This window comes from Acanthochromis polyacanthus, chromosome 1, assembly GCF_021347895.1.
Source record: "Acanthochromis polyacanthus isolate Apoly-LR-REF ecotype Palm Island chromosome 1, KAUST_Apoly_ChrSc, whole genome shotgun sequence".
NCBI classification, from domain to species: domain Eukaryota; kingdom Metazoa; phylum Chordata; class Actinopteri; family Pomacentridae; genus Acanthochromis; species Acanthochromis polyacanthus.
Genome location: NC_067113.1, coordinates 41,284,984 through 41,304,396, shown reverse-complemented (window position 1 = coordinate 41,304,396; position 19,413 = coordinate 41,284,984). Strand labels below are relative to the sequence as shown.

The following is a 19,413-nucleotide window of genomic DNA, read 5'->3' as shown; positions in this document are numbered from 1 at the left end:
TGATTTTTGAGTTATTTCCGTACTTGTCTCCTCTTTCCTTGCTGTAAACACAATCGGCAGTTCAGCAGAAAAATCACACAATATTTGCAAATGCTGTATTTTTGGTGAATTCCTAAATAATGCATGTAATCTCGATGAACATCACAACTTAAAGTTTACATTCGGTTAATTTTCCTGACGGACCCGCACATCACACACGATTAGTTCATCTGAAAGTTGAAGGTTTCCAAAGTTTGCATCTATGATTAAAGGTGTGATTCTCTCAAAGATAACATGTCTTTCAAACACACCAGTGGGTTTTGGGGTTAAGAAAGTTCAAAACCTCATGAAGCTGTGGTGTTAATGTAGTATCTAAAGACATTCAGGGTTTACTGCTTCTGCCTTTGTAGACTTCTGCATTCAAACTGTCCTTATAGATTTATGGTATTTATTCAATCTAATGTTTCCATAATGTGTTTACACTTTGTTCTCTTGCTTTTAATGCTTTACATTTACTTTGCACTGTTATGTTTCTAAAGATTGAACATTAAAGTAAGCAATAAAATAAAAGATTTATACTGCTTCTCTGGGTGTGCATCGGAGAGCGTAATGGATGTTAATGTATGCCTCTATCTTAGTTTATACCGTGAAATTTACTTTCCGCTTTACTTCTCATGGAGAAACAGAAGCTGAAAACTTTTAAGATAAGACAGAACTTTATAAATCACAAAGTGAATTATTGTGCCAGATATTGTTCAGAAAAATAGCATCCAATAACATGACAAAAGGAGGAAATGTACAGTTTCTAAGGCGCAGAAGAAAACAGCAGTGCCTCGTGAAATAGTAATAAATATGACAGATTTAGTTACAATAAATAGGCTAATATCAAACTAGAATGGAAAATTTAGAAGTAATACTGGCAATGGCAGCCTAAAACAGGGGTAAGAATCCAGAAAATCAATAAATATGTATACAGGAAATATGATTGTAAATAAATGTAAAGTTTAATTAATTGTAACAGACTAGAACTTGGGTATTATAAAATTTAATGATAATTCTAAAAAGGGATATGGATATGGTTATTTAGCCAGATACTTTATTCTCGAAATAAATGTTACTCAGATTTTGAATGCAACCTGTTAGATAAATACAGAAATTATTTTTGATTCTTCTGAACAGTTTTATTATGGCCGCTAAATTTAGAACTGAATAGTTTAGGACAAAAGTTGTAGTTTCAGTATAAATTTGTGATTATTAATATTTATATTCCTGACAAAAAAACAATCCCCAGTAGCGTGGAATTCAGGGTAGATAGCTCATGCTACAACAAGTCAGTTAGTTAGCCCTTTTGAATAAGTAATAATTTTGTTGTTGTTTACGGATAACTCGCAATATGACCCTGAGTGAAAAGAGTTAAAATTGACATAATACGGTTTTTCTTAAATTCAGAGGCTAATTTTGTACTTCCTCAATGTCACATCAACATACCTCAAAACTTCATCTGGTTTCCTGAAACATTGCACATCATTTTTGTACTCATTAATTATTAACTGCATGTCTTTCAAGAATCAATTTCTTTTGTAACTTTTTTAATGGTTCTATTTAACATATTAGATTTTGAGATGTGGTTTTCCCCCAATAAGAAATAGAGAAAACTTCACAGACACTCCCTCAACATTAGTACCTGAACGCAACACCAAACTTGCCATTAGATGTTAAGTTCCGGGTAACTGTATCGGAAACATTTGTGGCTCACAGAAAGGCGGATCCCAGGCTGCTGCTTTGCCTTTTAGAACTTCTCTTGGTCCGTCTTTTATCTGTCACTCCTCGGGCAGTCGCCTGTTTGAACGAAAAATTGCTATTTTGAGTATTAAAACGGCTCCGTGGTCAGTCCTGTTGTCCGACGAAGAGTTTCCCAGCTAGCTAACTTTTAACGCACTAGCATTTAACTTGCGAACTGCCCTGCAGCACAACAGGGAAGGAGCAACACCGGAGCAGACACAGGAAGATGGGAGATAAAGAATTGATGTGGGCATTGAAGAACGGGGACCTGGACGAGGTCAAAGCCAAAGTGCTGACGGTAAGTTAGCTCTTATTTGACTGACTATAAAACAACAAATTTCTGACAGGTGGCAGCTTGGCTAACATAACGAGCGCTAGTCGGTGGACTTGCTAGCTAGGTAGCTAGCGGCAGCATGAGTTGGGCAATGTGTAGTTTGGTAATTCAGAATTGGAGCTTGTGTAAACGATAACTAATTCATGGACATTAAAGCTTGAATTTGTGTCTGAGCATATTATAGATGGTGAAAGACAATTTAAAACAGACTTGTAGAAGAAGTATGCACGCTAAGTTAGCATAGTTAGCGTCATTCAAACACTGCTATTCTTGCACAATAATAGGTAGCGGGCCATTTTTTGGCTACCTGTCTCGGCTACAGCTTTATAATGTTAGTTTTTTGCCTTTTTCTATAAACAAGGTGGATTGAACTGTGTTTCTGGGTCACGTTCAGCTCGGCTCGCTGCCACTATTATTAGCACTGAAAGCAACCTGTTGGTAAGCTAACCAACAATAGCATCGGTTGGTACGTGGTATAGACGGGTCACAGCTATGCATATTTTAATCTCGCTACCAGCAACGCCCTTTTGTTTCAATACAACACAAAGTCTACCAGAGAATGCTTATTTCAGTCAGTATAAAGGTTCACCGGTGTCGTGCTTTGGCTAACTGCTAGCAGGCTAACCCACCAGACGGGCCCTGAATCCAGCACCGTCTAGCCAGCATTGGTGGGCGGGGGTCTTAGCTGTAGCCTAGGAGATGGAGGCTCGGTTACAGCAAACCCAGCAGTACCTTCCTAACTAGCAGCCAGAATAATCTTTTTGACAGATGGCTAAATCTTTGCCTGAAAACAGCTTTTATCACACAGCTTCGTGTATGTTGCCTCTCTACAAAAGATTAGCAGCATGTGTGCTTGTTTCTGTAAGAGCAGCACATGTGGTTTCTACAACACTGCAACTTTACATGATTGTAAACACTGATTCAGTAATGGCTTTATAGTTATGTAGTGGCTACATAGTTTTACCTGTATATTTGAATCTCAGAACTCAGCTGTGTTACTTTTACTACTATATTATAACATACATTTACACTGCCAGTGAAGGTCACTGAGGATTTTGGTGACGTTTACTAATCAAAATCCAACATAATTTGATTCACCTGGTCGAGTTTATGCTTTTAAATATGTGAAAGGCCTTTACATAAAGGACTGTGTTTATTTGTAATCCACTCTTCACTTCCCCATGATGCGTCTGTTTTTACACCTATTTAAATGTAGCATGTAAAACCTCTTTCAGACGCCCATTTGTTTCCGTTTTTTGATAGCCTCTGAATGTGTTGGCTTCATGTCAGTGTGAACACACTGGTCACTATCCCACAAAAAGGCAACTTCAATCTGACTTGGTCGCACCCAGTAATGTTTTTGTGAAACTTTCAACATAAGTTTGAACTGCATGCCATCACATTAACAGACATACTGCCATTTGTGTGAAGTGATTTAGGGAAGGAATTATCCAGCATGCAATATTGGTCATAAAACCATCACAGAGAATGCCGAAGACACAGGTTGTAAGCTAAAATTACAAAATACTTTTCTCATTAACTCTTCTTTGTAATTTAACATCTATTACAAGCTAAAATAAATCTGAACTCCAATTGAAATGGAGTCTGTAGGTGACATTCTTGAGGCTCAACAGCAATGAATATAATGCAGCTTTTCACTAAATTGAATCAGAAGTTTACTTGGTTGCTTCCAGATGTTTCGTGTATGAGGTGTTTTTCCTGCAGCATGATAGTAGAGCAGCAGGATCCATATGAGCATCTCCAAAGCAAAAGAATTGCAGACATTTATGCTTATGATATGCATGTGGAATGGCACAATTTATTTTAATTCTGACTTAAAATATATACCCTATATGGAGAAACGATTAATCAGGGTATAACAGCAGATCTTATACGCTTGTTTCCTTTAGGCAGGTGACTTGTCTCACACAAAATCAGTTTATTAGCTGTAGTTAAATCATAAAATCTTCATGATAGAATGCTTTCACTTTAATAAATGATTGAAGTCAGCAATGTTGTGTATCTAATGAGTGAAAGGGCAAAAAGATTCACAATAATACATCCGGGTTCAAGATCCACTTGCATCTTAGATGAAGCTTGAGTCACAGACTCAGGAAAACTTGGATCTGTCTGTGTAATACACCACCATTGCAAAAGATTAATCCAAAGTCTTTGTTACAGTTGCTGGTTTTTGAGCAAAATTAAATGGATGACTTTTCCACACAGAAGGAGATCATTCCAATTTCTGGTAGTCTTATTGTAGCTCATAGCCTTTTCATTTCCTTGCACAAGTCTGGGCATAAACAACTGTGGTGCTTTATCCATTTTCTACAGTGAGAAAGAAATACTTACAATTTTTATCAGCCCTTGGAGCTACAGCCATCGAAGGTAACATTTAAACACTATTAGGGGACGTCGAGGTTCGATATCCATCATTGCTAATGGATTTGGTAGGATTGGGTCCAAAATGAAGAATTTCGTTCAGTACTTTGAACTTGACCTTCAGTGAAGTTTGTGATAAAGGTGAGTAAGTGGCAATCAGAAGCAGGCAGTGGTGCAGTGTGGATTACAGTGTTGTTTCTGAATTAACTTGGTGTTTTTTGACCCCAGGAAAGGAGAAACACAAAAAATGCACAGAGAATTCGTAAAACATTGTAACCCAGCACATTCCACAGGCAGATTTGTTGCTTTGTTGGGGATTGGATGTGTTAAAATATGAAAATTATACAGGGATGGGAATTTTCCGCGGAATTTCATTCGCCGAAAATCCGCGGATTTTGGCGGATGCTTCCGCGTATTTCATTTCAAGTTTGAACACCCTATTGTCGCTGATACTCCGCGAGATGGTAACGACGTTAACGACAGCTTGTTAACGTCGTTAACAAGCTGTCGTTCGATTGGGAACAGCCCAGCGATTGGAAGTCGCTGCGCCGCCGCACCCCCCCCCCCCCCCCCCCCCCCCAACATCATCAACTTTCCGCTGGAAACAGAACTTGCTGTTCCCATCCCTGATTATAGTGGGGACTTTACCACCAAAGACAATTTTTCCTGTCACATTACTGAAAGCACAACTGTAATTAATAACATTATTGTTGGTTCCATCCAGGTGTCCTATTGCAATTTCATAGCTAGCATCCACAATGTCTGTTTGTGTATGTTCCAGCCTCAAGAACAGTCCCTCTAGAGCCTCTTCCATGGCAGTTACTTTTGAGCAACCTTGAAAAACTGCTGTGCAAGGCCAATGCTAATTTGTTCAACTCGAAGAAGACAGCACTGATTGGGAAAACTTGGGGGGCACAGCCAATGTGATAGTTTTTTTCTTCCCTCTTGAGGTCCTTGTTGAATTGAGTTCTCTCCTTTAACAACAGCAAGCATGATGATTTTTTTTTCATTGAGGCTACCGTAACAGACCCACTTTTGCTTTCTTTTTATGTGCTCATAGATCTGGACTTGGATCTACGGCTATTTGTCATTGTTTTGGTGCACTTGGAGTTGACGTAGTTGAAGCTGTTGGATCCTACAATGTAATGGAAACGGAACAGCTGAAAGCATCTTAGTGAAATCCCTGCACTGTAAAGCCACCTATAGATAGGTTTGGAAATATGTCATTAAACTACAATACATAAACTTGAACCAAGAAAGGACACTATGTCATAACCTTATTATAACCAGAATCCCAGGTCATATTCAAGTTCATATCAATATTATATTAACATTGACATTATCCCTTACTGGTATTTGCCCTTTCCCTCTTTTATTGGAATCTCAGCTTTATTAAATTTGCTCTTAGTTGCTCCAAGAAAACCAGATAGCCAGGTTAGCTCCGTCATCTCCAGCTTAGATGTTTTAATATGAACGTCTTGTTACAAGATATTTATCTACCTTCGAGGGCCTCTTACACGGAACACTTTCAGCTTCACTTGCCTTCATCTCTCTGCAGACAATTAGGTAATCATGCACACTTTTGAGAAAAGTTGGAACTGACAACCACAGCTGTGATTGATTTGTCTTTCATTAGATGTTGTCACTGGAGGCCCACCTGCCACACACTTGGCTGTGTGTGCTTAGTGTGGTACGAGAACGAAAAAGGGTGATTTGTGTGCCTGTTCTCTTAAAAAAACGTAGCAGGGAAATTAAAGAGTAGGATGGTTTATTCTTTTCACCTAATTTCATTGTTGACTTGTATCAACAGTGAGTTTCCAGGAGAAGTAAAAGTGTGGTTTCAGATCATCCTCTAGTGCCTTTTGTTTGCTTGTGACAGTCCTGGGTTTATATTTTTCAGCCAGGTAATGAGAGCTTTTTCTTGATTCCAGGCTGATGATGCAAACCGGACCCTGGAGGGTGGGAGGAAGCCTCTGCATTATGCTGCAGACTCCGGTCAAACAGATATGGTGGAGTTCCTCATTTCTATCGGAGCGGATATCAACGTAAGAGCAACAACGACCATCTCGCATCACATTTATTTTGCATTCATTTGCTTGCTGTCCATAAAATCTAACAGTCCCTGTGTCTGCTTCCCCTCATAGTCCAAGTCTATTGTCAAACTGCATGATTTTACACAAGGGTTATCAGTTTGTTTAAACAAAATCAACCTGCCTGTTAGAACAAGTTTATCCTTTGTGGTTTTAGCCATTGGCCATTCTTATTAAAGTAATATGAGTCAATAAAGGACTTTTAGGTACTCGGAGTGCCTCGGACCTCTCTCCTTTTTGCTGTTACAATCTATTTCTTCCACTACATCCTGAAGAGCACCCATAATACTTCTCTTTACCCACTGATGCACTCACCTTTTGCCTGTTGTTAATAATCTTAAATGGTTAGTTCTCATGTCTAACTGGATTAGCCCCCAACCTGCAGGAGTTTCTCTGGTGTTTCACAACTCTTTCTGAAGGTATCATATGACTGTTGAATAACTTGCAGGACTTCATTGAGAGTTTATAGGATGCATCTTAAAACTTGAAGCCCCCATGTCTGCAAGGTGCATCTTACCCCTTGCGTAAGCTTGGACTCAGCAAATCCCAATCATAGCATCCACTGAGCTGGTCTTCGCTAAAACGGTGATTTAAAGGTCCCATATGGTGGAAGTCAACTTTTATTGTATTGTGTGGTACCTCAATAAACACTGAGTTGTAAAAAAAGGGCAATCTTTGCATTATTTTGAGCTGAAAACTGAAAAACACATTGGACTTTAATTATTTGCTGAAAATGGGAACCATAGTGGACCTTTAAAGTTTTATGAACTTGAAGTTTTTGTTTTGCCTCCCAAGCCAAAAAATGTTTGTGCAATTCTCCGTTTCCCCTGATAACAAGCTCAGCTACTGAAACTTGGGGATAAACATAATGTCGAAGTGCACTACCTTTTCTTCATTTCTGGGCATGATGAAGGAGAAGTAAAACCTCTCTCTCTCTTGCAGAAGTTCTTTTTCTCATTTATTTTTGATAAAAGAAGGATATGCCCCTGTGAAGGATTTGGCCAATGCCTATGATCTTCTGATATCGGAAGCTTTTCTCCAATTTTTATCTATCTTTCTCCAGTTTGTTGCTGTCTAGCACTCATGCCTTTTCCATCTTTTTTCCTCTACAGGCTCCAGACAAACACGGGCTCACTCCACTGCTCTCAGCCTGTTATGAGAGTCACCTCTCTTGTGTTAAGGTCCTGCTAGAAAAGGTTGGTATTCTGATTTGAGCATCTATTCATGCATGTAAATACATGCATCTACACACATAAGTGCCCTGGTGTCTTTCACCCATCAGTGCATGGTGATGTGTCAGAGGTTCCATGTGAGCCATGAGTGCTGATGAGGTAACTCATTAGACAAAAGGCCCTTTAACACGGTCCTGTGGAGGCTGTGCTGGAATGTTCATAGGACATCGCACAATATTGCTGCTGTTCACTTGTTGTTGCTTTTTTTGTCTGTGTTTTTAAGCCATTTCATTCACAGGTGCACAGTCCTTTGCCACTTCTAAATCTCTGCTCCATCCTTCCACCTCAGCATCCCTCAGGTGTTTCGCTCTGAAACCATCTTAAATGCTACCTCAGTTAAACAGATGCATGCTGCCATGTGCGTACCTAGTCACAGCTGTGAGGATAGAGACAATACTGAGTCAGGCACAGCTGGCGTTGGCTCAAACACTACAACTGAATAACAAGCATGCCATAATAAATGTCCGTCCATCCAGTGTCATCCAGCCATAGAAAACAGATTTTGTGCAGTTCCATCACAGTCAAAACGAAAGCCTCATTTGCAAGTGGAGGTCACGTCATGGCCTTTTTCTTGCATGTCTTACCTGAATGTTTGGCTCAGAAGTACATGCATGGCAGACGAGCAAAAATAAATGACAGATGCTGCCGCAGCTCTGTTTCACCATCGTCCAAATTAGGCTGTCTGCAGGAGAATTGATGGCACTCTGGACAATGATTGCCGTCCAGTCGGCAGTCACAATAGTTACTTGTGATTCAGTACCAGTTTTTTTTTTTTTGTCTCATTCGTCTGCCATACAACGTTCAATATGCTTCAGTAGTTGTTGTCCTTTTAAATGGTACATATTGCCCATAATATTTAAAGTCTACAATGTATTGCAGAAGCATTTTTTTGTGTTTGTTGAAAATTCTTTACATCCCAACAGTTAGCAATAAATCAAGTGTTTAGCACAGAAAAGAAAAGAATGTTTAAACTGTGGCAGTTTACAGGCCTGTAAAAGGCCCGTCGAGTCACGGCATTCAGTCAGCATGAGATAACTGGATGATACCTACCTGTCTAACTACCTATGTGCATACACACTCTACCTGTGCACTCATTCCGTCCTTCCACAAGACTAGCTGGACACATTCCTAGAATTACCAAGCAGTGTAGCCAAATTTTAGAGTTCTTCCTCAGCCTACCACATCTTGCACTTTCAGTGTCTCCTCCAGTTACAGGAGGGTATGTCATTACATATATGCGTATATATTTCCCACCTGTCTGTATTGTAGCTTACTTGTGAGCCACTGCTCTTTGATGATATTTCTCTCATGTTAGGCTATATGGCCTTTGAACGGGGTGTTTCCCATATGTGGTGATGTAGCCTATTACTGTGTTTTTAGAGGAGAGTAGTTTCAATGGCCAATGCTTCTCCCTACAGATGCACACAGAGCATGTTCATATATTTTGCCAGGAGCCCCAAACCAAGGGGGTGGGTTTCCTTTCGGGTGTATGCATTTACAATCCACCTTACTTTGCTGTCTCTGCGATCCTGTATACACTGGTTTTACATGGAAGACCAGCTCAGTTGGGCAGACATACAAAGAAAATGAGCTTAGCAAGGGGCACAGCTTAGCTTTGTAAATACACATCAGTCGCAAAAATTGATGGGAAGTTTTGACTTTGGGGCTTGAAACCTAGCTGGTGGAACATGAAGACGGCGTCGGTTCAAGGCTGCCCCAAAATATGATACGTGTATATAAGAAAGGGAGATAGATGGGTGAGCGAGCAGCTGTCTGTCCCAACCAGGCTAAATGAGGCAGGGTAAATAAAGCCTCACAGTAGTATCGTCTTGTTTCGGAGAAAGTAATACGAAGTGGGGAGGAGGCTGTGACAAGCTAAGTCACACTACCGATTCGGGAAGTCAGTCTTTGTACTCTATAAAATCCCATATGTGCCAGAGTTTTCAGTCGGTTCACAGTTTCATTTGCGCGTTGAAAGAGGCATTTGAAAAGATGCCACCATAATCTGTGCATGGTAAGCAATAGAGAGTTAGGTTAGAGAGCATTTATGTGGTACTCTACGCCAGCATAATTCCTCTTGGCAATCGGCTTTATTAATCCCCCGTTTTCATAAACATAGCCACATGCCCCGGCCTTTGCATTAACAAGCCAGCAGAGTCATGTAGCAACTGGCAACTGCTCTCAGCTGGCCACCTGGCTGAAAGATGAACTGGTGGAAACAGCCAACAAGAAAAAATAGCGGTTTACAACTCGGTTATTAACTAAAAAAGTTGCATAATGTTGGCAAGTACTGTTCTGACTGAAATATCTGCTTGACAGAGAACTAATATTTAGTTGGTTGAAGTTTTGTGGTCATCGTAGGCTCAGCAATATCACTTTCAGTTCTTGTTGTAAAGCTGTAATATCTTTCATCATCACATGAAAAGGTGTAGAGTGATGTTTTGGTTGGAAATGCATCACTAGATAATGCACTTCAACGTCCACAAGAGTTTTCAGTATCGCATTTGTTGCATATCACCTCAGCATCACAGTGAATGATTTGGGTTTAAGACCTTCATACTGTGTCTTATAAAAGCAAAAGGGTGTCATCAACTGCAGCAAGTTTCCTTTATTCTTCTGCTTGCAGTCACATTTTGCTGAAAGGCAGATGGTCTTCTGCATCTGAAATAGGCAGCAATGAACGTATCATCTCTGCTTTGTAAATGAAAGCCTCTCGGGTCAACCTTAAGTGTTGGTATCATAATAGGGAGGACAGGCAGCCAAAGCTAATCTGAACAGGGATTCTGACTAAAGGCAAACATTTAGGTGAACCCACGCGTCATGTCTCTCCCTACTGAGTTTTACTAAACACCATTAAGGATTAACTCGGACATGCTTCCAAAAGGTCTGCAGTCACCGCTGCGACCAGATCTCAATATATCTATCCCTGACAGCTCTGAAAACTTGCCACGTGTCTTATTATGAGATGATTAGATTGTCCCAGAGCCACACCATTCACTGTGCTGCTGTATAGCCACTCTTTCTGGAAGTACCTGTTGCACCACAGCCACCACATTGCACTGGATAAAGGAAACCCACTGAGAGCAGTGCATTGTGACTGTTGAATTGTCGGACAGTTTTGTGTTGGCATACGAAAATTGTTTGGTTCCCCAGTGCAACGTGGGAACTGACCCCTGCCCCTCTAACTGTGTGGTGTGCTGTTGTGAAAGGCCATTTTAACCCCTAAGGTGACCAAGCCAAGAGTGCTGACTGCAGTCCACAGAGGCGAGTCAGTTAATTTTAAGTCAACTATGAAAGGTCACACACACACTTTTCTTCAGTGAGGAACTCTGTGTATGACCATTGACTTGGAAGAAGTGCAGTATTATTATGTCAAGTCAGTTCCTGTTATTGTCTGGTCCTTTAAACGTGACCCCATAAGGTTCCTTATAGTCGTGTATGTCTTTGATATAAAATAGAAGTGGGCGTTTTCTTTTTCTTCGAATCTGTAAGTAGGATTTTTGAAAGAAAGGAGGCCAGTAGACATCATCTTCCCACACAAGTTTTATCACTACATGTAATTGTCTTGAGACTCCTCCACAGCAGCTAATAGTCTAGTCAGATTTGCATGTGTGTTGCTAGTCCAGCTGTAATGAGTAGTTAACATTTATTACACCTCTGGTATCTTAGGGTTTTAGACTGCTGGTCGCACAAAACAAGGCATTTCATAATGTCACCAAGAGCTCCAAGAAATTCTGATGCTGTTGAAATTATTAAATGTTCTGTTAACAAAGTGTTTAATGAATTAATTCAAGAAATTTATTGGTACATTAATTGATAATAAAAAATAATTGATTGCAGCCCTTACCTCTAATATAATGAACTGCTCCTATTAATTTGTCATAAAATCAGCAGGATATGGTTTGTGTTATTCTGCAAATAAACCTCTTCCTCTTTCTAAATAAACAGTAGATTGAGCCACTACTTTGTTTATATGTAACATACTATCAAGACTTTCCTTAACGGTAAAAAGAAAACATGGCCTTATAACCTCCAGTCAACCTAAAATGATTCTCCCTCATACAGCCCATCCCTTCTCATTCACAGATGTTTTCCACAGCTCTTTCACCTATATTAAATACATGTATTTAATCTAAAAGCGAGCTGACACAACCTGCTCTTAACACAAGATATTGATCTTCCTCTTTTCACGGTCTGTTATAAAATCTGTCTTCTTGCAGGATAGCAATGTTAGACTGTTGCCAAGAGGTCAATAGTCTGATGTCAGCAGTGCATTTCAAATAGGGCTGAGTGAAGCTGTTGCCCAATATTTGAAGACTTATACATGGGAGGCCTTTCAATTCCATTTACTGGTGACATAATGAAAACTTAATGGACACTTTGGCAGGTCGGTGGCATTACGTTACTGACCCTGAGCTACTTTGTATGGCTCCATAACCCAGAATGATGATGATGATGCATCTCAGTTTGACCGGAGACACTCCGGGAGTCTATTCTTATTCATTAGGCTGTGTCTCTCTTGGCCACCAGCTCCTCTTTGACTGGATAATGTTTGGACAGTGAGGTGTTCATGAGGGGTCATTATTCAAGTTGAGGAAAGCTCATTACTCTAAGTGGTGTCAGGAGTGTGCCACTGAGCTGGTTGGCCATTGGGGCATGGTGTACCCAGAGAGCCATTAATGGTGGAAGGTCAGCCGGAGCTATTATTGGAGCTCCACCATGAAATCATATGAAGCAGAAATCTGTTGCATATCACTGTTTTGGGATACTAGAAGTGAATGCTCATCATGGAATTGCTTCCAATGTGATGGTGTGGAGGTATATAGTTGGATTTACCAAATGTGCAACTTGTTTGTTCCCAAGCAAGTGTAGTGTTGATGGTGAAAGTGTTGAACTCAAGGTGCAATACTGTTTTCTGCCATCTAAATGAGGTCTATCGAGTCGGTTACTAGATATGGTCTTGAAGCAGCTACTAATGACTTCCCCTGAGTTGTAGAAAAGTGGAGGGAGAAACAGAGCTTCCTCCTATCTTCCCGTCCTCACCTTTACCCACTGAAATCACCGGGGTGGAGAGTACAATGATTGGTTACCTGGAGCCTTGTATGAATGAGTGCACAGCCGTTGGAGAGGCTTACACAGCAAACACTTGAGTCGTGTTATTTTTTATGTTGGTTTTTTTTTTCGTGTTTGTTTTATTTGCTTTTCTTTTTGACATTTGAAGACCTGGACACCAAAGCCTCCCCAGCTGAACCTTATATTTCACCTCATATTTGAATCCATGTTGCACTGTAGCATCAGTAGAGATTTATAGATGCTACAGCAGAAATCTTGCTAAAAAAAAACCTAAATTTTTGTATATTTATTCTCAAAAAGTTGATGTTGGACCCATTAGTCATCAGCTAGAAGTGAAAGCAGAAAGTTCTGAGCCTCGAGTTTGTTTTTTGTGCATATTAGCCATGTGACGTTTACACTTTATAGTAAAGTCAGGAGCTGTAAAAACTAAAAAAAAAAAAAAAAAAAAAAAGAGTTGGGTCAATACATAATTGCGGGACTTTTTGTGGCATGGTTGACAGATGTCATAGTTGACGTTTTTTGTTTTCAGGCCTAAAATCTACATGGCCGCCTAAAACCAAACCACATGGCATTTTTAAAAAAAGATTCTTCTGTATATTTAATATACAATTGAGTAAAATTGAAAGTTACTTATAAAGATATTGCAGTAAACCTGTTGACATGCCATAAATCTAATACTGTATACACCCCCTGTCAAAAGTTTTGAGACGGGTTCTAATTTATTTGAATGGGAATGTCTCAAAACTTTTGACAGGGGTTGTATTAAATAGCTAAGGAAGCCTTGGAGTCTTGCCAGTTTTTCTTCAGGGGGAAATGACATCATGTGGAGACAGATGCAATTTATTTTCAATATAAAATTTGATATATTGCCAAGAAAGAAATATTTGTCATGATTATCTCAACTTAATAAAAGAACACAATCAAAACTATTTTTGAATAAGCTCATTTTGTTATTGTTTAGCTAAGAGTCCCTCAATTGTATATTGACCGAGTTAGTTGTCAAGTGGCGTTTCTTGTGAAGTATTGACCAAAACTAAGCTTAAAATCATATTTTATTAAAATTACTTTACATGTCTTATTTAAAAATTATGCCACAAATAGTTAGTTTGCATTTACAACATTAATTAATAAATAAATATGCAACAGGAGCAAAAGATGACAAGAAACTCTGAATGAACATGATAGTTTATCAATTAGTGAGCTTTAGAGATCGTGATTGTCACATTTCTTTTTGGCTTTTTTTTATAGAGTACGATTACCATTTGTCCACTTCCAATTTTCCAGTCCTAGCTAAGCTAAAATAAGCTAGCATCAGTTTTATGGTGTTGTTTTTACATCCACACATGTGAGTGACATCAAGCTAAGGTGTTTCCCTAAGGTGACCCAGCTGTAAGATCCTATTTCCAATATAGTAAAAATGTGCTTTAAAGTATCTAAAATGCATTATTATCCACAAAAAAATGAACTGCCACTGTGGGACTTTGACTCAACAGAGCTATCATAGTTCAAGTCAGCAGTTGATTTGTTATTTTTTTTACATAGGGGATTGTCCAATAGGACCACCACCTTACTCCCACACCACCAACAAACCCACAACAAGGACAGAAACATTGTGGTCATTTGCTAACAAGGATGATATCATCCCCGATAAAATTGTCTAGATGTTCAAGTGTTGCATAACAGCTCCCAGCGTAACTGGAGTGTTGACAGATGAAGCATGTTATGAATTGACAAAACACTCTCCTACTTTGTCTTTCATCTCCTTCCCAATTAGAGATGCAGATCTGACAGGTTACCCACTCGGCTCTGGTAAATCTCACTTGGTCGGGATCCGCTCTGCTGCTCCTGTGGCATGGAATTTGCACCCAGACAACTACCCTCACATTGCCGGGCACTTGAACTGGGTCACGTTGTTTTTGATGCCCTGCTTCTCCACGCAACAATAGACTCTCTCTGCCTTGGTTCTGTAAGCCCTTTGCTAAGAGGCTAAAGCTGGCAGACCAAACAAAGGGACGTCTCTGCACTGCATACCCCTCCACTCCTCCAGCGCCCATTAAATCTGTTGTCATTACATGTGCATTCAACACGTTGCCGGTCTCATTCTCTCGCTTTTTTCTTTTTTTTACATCTGCTTTTTTGTCCTCAGTAATCCAAATGATTTCCATCCACTCCCATCTCTTTCACGTTGATTCTGTTATCCGCCTGAATTCAGATAGATTTGTGCCTCTGTGTCGGCGACTTTGTTTTGCATGTGGTGTCTGCATAAAAGCAGGCTGACAGGCAAGTCCTCAGGGACTGAGCTGGGAAAAATAAGTGAGGTTTAGCTGTTTTGCCACAGGCCAGGCACTTGTTGGAAGTGATATAGACAAGAAACAGCCAAAGTATTTACCACAGAGCCAACACTTTGCAGGTTTACTTTCCAAGCACTTTCCGTCACCATCCACTAGGGCTGAGTACCGAACTTCGGTTCTTTAATGGCACCGACCGAAATGTTTCGGTAGTAATGAGTATCGAAATAAGCCTCATCTTTCGGTTCCATGTTCTGGTACTTATCACGTGATTATCATAAAGCAAACCTGTGATTGACTGTAACATTACACGTGATTGCGGCAAGCCGGAAAAAAACATGCTGCCCATTCACAGACAGGTTTCACGTTCGGTACATTGACTTTACTGCAGTTGTGTAGCGTGTTGTCGAAGTGGGAAAAGATGCCTCTGAGGTCTAAAACGTGGCTCTACTTTTGTAAAATGGACGCCAATAGTGCGCGGTGCAGTATATGCCAAAGCGGGTGGTAAACTCCATCTAAGGCTAAATACCGGCACGAGACCGATAGTCGGCAAGTACCTTAAGGGAAAGTTGAAAAGAACTTTGAAGAGAGAGTTCAAGAGGGCGTGAAAACGTTAAGAGGTAAACGGGTGGGGTCAGCGCAGTCTGCCTGGGGGCGGCCGCTCGGTGCGGGAGGATCCCCTCGCGGGACCTCTCGCCGGGTGCGGGCCATCCCCCGCCGGGCGCATTTCCTCCGCGGTGGTGCACTGCGACCGGCTCCAGGTCGACCAGGAAGGGTCCGGGGCCGAAGGTGGCTCAGTATGTACTGAACTGTACATTGCTTGCAAACGTTCTTTTGCACTGGAAATCACTGGAAAATTAAACTCAAGATGTGAAAAGTAATGTGTAATGCAATTTTCATTCTGTTAGAGTATATATTGTAAAACTAGTATCGAAAAGTATCGTTTAGGAACCGGTATTGAAGTGACGGTATCGGAATTGGTACCGGTATCGAAACTTTTAGATTGATACCCAGCCCTTCCATCCACTGATTCATACAGTCGTACTAGCACGTTTAGACCAGAGGCAACAAGGGGCAAGTCTAAGCAAAGTACCCTGACTGACAACTTCCACCTTGCCTCTCTTTGTTCCACTCTCTTCAACTTTTGCAGCAGAGCAGTGAATTTCTTTCATGTGTCTCTCTGAAAAAGTGTACCATGTTTCTAGGATCTGGCTTTGATGTTCTACAACTGCTTGCAAATTGAATTTATTAGCATAACAAAAAACACTGCAGCTCCCATGACAGTTCCCAAGAGCAGCAGTATAGGTTCTTGCTCCGTCACAGCATGGTTTCTTCCACATCCATTGTCAACCAATGTCATAACATTTTGTTAATTTGGTTTATGTAAGAAGGCTGCATTTTTAGTACCTTTCATTGAGGTTTTCCTGCTTGTGGATGAGACCCTCAAGTTCTGATTTCACTTTGGCTGTTTATCATTCCAGGCCCTTGTGGAAATCTATTCTGGGGGAGTTTGTGAAACTCAAAAAAAACTTTACTTTTAACTTCAGTTCTAGAACTTCGTAGTCAATGGAAATGAGGGGTCAATCCATTTTTAGCCAGCCTTATAAAAGCTAAGAAAGTATCTTTTGATAAAATTTATGTAAAACATAAATAAAGGCATTTGAATTAGTTTTTGTGTTGTAATTTGTGCCATCAAAAAATTTTAGGGCTGGTCTGAACAGCAATTTCTGGGCTCTGGATATTTGGCCCCAGTTAATGACGAATATCTGAACATTTATCTTAACATCAGTTTTGTTCACAATGTCGCCTGCCTTCGACAAAATGCGCTCTGTTGGGGTGGAAGTGGCAGTATTTGACTGTTAATGCCAGCTGAAGATAAGGATCGCAGTTTTGTTTCCGCCATCCAAGTGGGCCAGACTGGACTCTAGTAGAGTCCTCCAAAAACCGCTCCATCTCTCGCTTGGCACTTTAATCTTGCTTCTCAAGGTGTTCAGCAGAGTTCCACAGCATTAGCATGGATATGTCCGTCTTTGGTATTTTGTCTTCTGTTCACAAACACGGGTGAAGTGAAGCGTGATGTCAGAGTGGGTAGATCCACGTGATACAGTCAGCCAACTGGTCAATCAAAAGTAACGCTGACCCCAGAGGTCAATGAGATACACCAATGCTTCATGACAGCAAAGCAGCTACTCGGTGGGCGGGATCCAAGGATTCAGATCTCAAAATTAATATTTGGATATTCAGGTCCAGCCCTAACAAGTTCCGCATCAACATTTTCCTTTTCACCACAGATGGCTCCAAATTTTGGTTGTCTGTCAGCCCCTGCTACTGTAAATATTTTGATGCAAATTGCCAATGCTAGTTTGTTCATAAACGACTATAGTTTTCTGTCTCTGCTCCTCTATGTAACTCCTGACCAGATGTGGGTAGAACTTGATGCATATTTAATATTCATGTCCCCTCTCCTCCACAGGGAGCTGACAAAGACCGGAAAGGACCGGACGGCCTTAGTGCCTTTGAAGCTGCCGAGAATGATGCCATAAAGGCTCTGCTCAAGTGAGACACCACGGTGTGGGAGATGGCTGGACAGGTGGGTGAACGGGCACACAGATGGATGCAGTGGTCCCCTGACAGAAGATGGACTCACCCCCTTTTACCCCCATCAACCTCTGTCTTAACACTGCTTTGGTCTGTTTGTTAAAGGTTCATTTTGTCTGTCTGGTGATTTTCCTTTACCCTTTTTTTTTTTCTTTTCCCCAAGTTTTTGGGATAGAATTTTTTCTCTTCTTTTTGGCCTCTGTTTGTAGCCATTTAACAGAAGGACTTCTTAATTATCTCTCCCTTAGGGACCAAACACTGGGGGAGTGCTCTTGAACCTGGAACCTAAAACACTGCTCAGACTAGAAATCAGACTGAAATACAATAAATGGCAATGCTTAGCACTTAAATACACATCTCTCTTTTGCAGCTGTCTCTTCAAACTCTACAGAAATCAAGTGGTAATAGATCAGTAGTGTGTTAATATTTTTACAACTTCAGTAGAAGTATTGTATGGCCAGTGCTTAATCTCATGACCAGTAATTGCACTGTCCTACACTAGATAGATTGAAAAGAACGGTTGTAAAGTTTCATTTTAATAACCTCTATATTATGTGTGACCTCCTCCTCTACCTTCATTTCTTTTTTAATAGACCAAACTGTCCCTCAGATCCAATCTTGAAATTACGAAAATGTTGAGTGAGAGAGGTCCAGAGGTTCCTTTTCTACGTGGCCCTGTATCACTTACATATCAAATGGTGTTTTTTGACAAATTTTACATGATTAATGCACACAGAGCATTCTGTATTCTTTGACCAATCACCATGCTGGCTAACTAGAAAGACTTGAATGTTGCAATTTTAAAAAAAAATCTGTTACTGAATCCCTTTTGAAGCAATGTTAATCGCACATAAGAATAGAATTAGGAATTTTAGAAATTTGTTAATTTCGTCGCCCCTGGAGTGAGATTTCGAAGCAAAAATTCCTTTTTCGTTGCAGCTTCTCTGTGTATTTTGTAACTGATGGGCTCTAGTGTTTGTGAATGATGGGTAAATAGGGGTTAGAGGTGAAACGTGATGGTGGGGGCTGTTGGTGTTCCCCTGGCCTTGGATTTGGTTAGAAGCCCTGCCTGTTTTGCTGCATGTCAAAACTGCCTCTGCTTTTATGTTATGAAATGGTCACTGTCCTCTCTTGGTTGCTTTCAAATGAATTACTACAATGTAATGGACAAAAAAAACCCGCTCTTGCTGACTTTGTTGTGACAAAAGTCTGTAAAAACAGAAATAAAAATACCTATAAAAAATGTCTGACATTTGAGCCATTTTCCTTGAAAACTGGGAAGGGAAACGGGGAAGAACAGTCAGAAAGATACTTGAAACTAAACGGAGATCAACCATAAATAACATTTTCTGTGACGCACCACGTTCCTTCACATTCCCCACGATGGTAAAGGCTCTACAGTTACCTTTAATTGGAGTACATGAAGGCATTTGTGTGATTCTTCTGCTAAATTCACTTGAGATGGGATTTGCTGCTGCTGATACAACTGGGATGCACGTAGCAGAATCTTTAGATGTCGACCTTCGCTGAGTGTCTCTGCCAACAGGAATTTTTTTCCACAGACTTTTATCATAAGGGCTGAACAATGAAGCGATTTCAAATCGAAATTCATTAAAAAAAATCCAGTTGGCGAATCACAAAGGCTGCAATTTAGG

At 40.4% G+C, this 19,413-nt stretch overlaps 1 protein-coding gene and 1 long non-coding RNA gene across 2 annotated transcripts in view; one reads left to right on the top strand and one right to left on the bottom strand.

The window, feature by feature from the left end:
* The window catches only part of LOC127532983 (uncharacterized), a 349,442-nt gene that overhangs the window by 268,405 nt on the left and 61,624 nt on the right, over window positions 1-19,413 (bottom strand). The gene's annotated exons all lie outside the window — the stretch shown is intronic.
* mtpn (myotrophin) lies at window positions 1,695-19,008 on the top strand. The gene is made up of 4 exons (XM_022199144.2): window positions 1,695-2,059; window positions 6,409-6,522; window positions 7,680-7,763; window positions 17,634-19,008. Exons 1-4 carry the CDS (start codon window positions 1,988-1,990, stop codon window positions 17,718-17,720), a joined length of 357 nt encoding a protein of 118 aa, XP_022054836.1. The 5' UTR covers window positions 1,695-1,987; the 3' UTR covers window positions 17,721-19,008.

Bases quoted from the DNA above. Each gene is read 5' to 3' on its own strand.
- mtpn (XM_022199144.2), top strand. From the start codon at position 1,988: ATGGGAGATAAAGAATTGATGTGGGCATTGAAGAACGGGGACCTGGAC. The intron at 6,523-7,679 runs GTAAGAGCAACA...TTTCCTCTACAG, and splicing joins CTATCGGAGCGGATATCAAC to GCTCCAGACAAACACGGGCT. The intron at 7,764-17,633 runs GTTGGTATTCTG...TCTCCTCCACAG, and splicing joins TTAAGGTCCTGCTAGAAAAG to GGAGCTGACAAAGACCGGAA.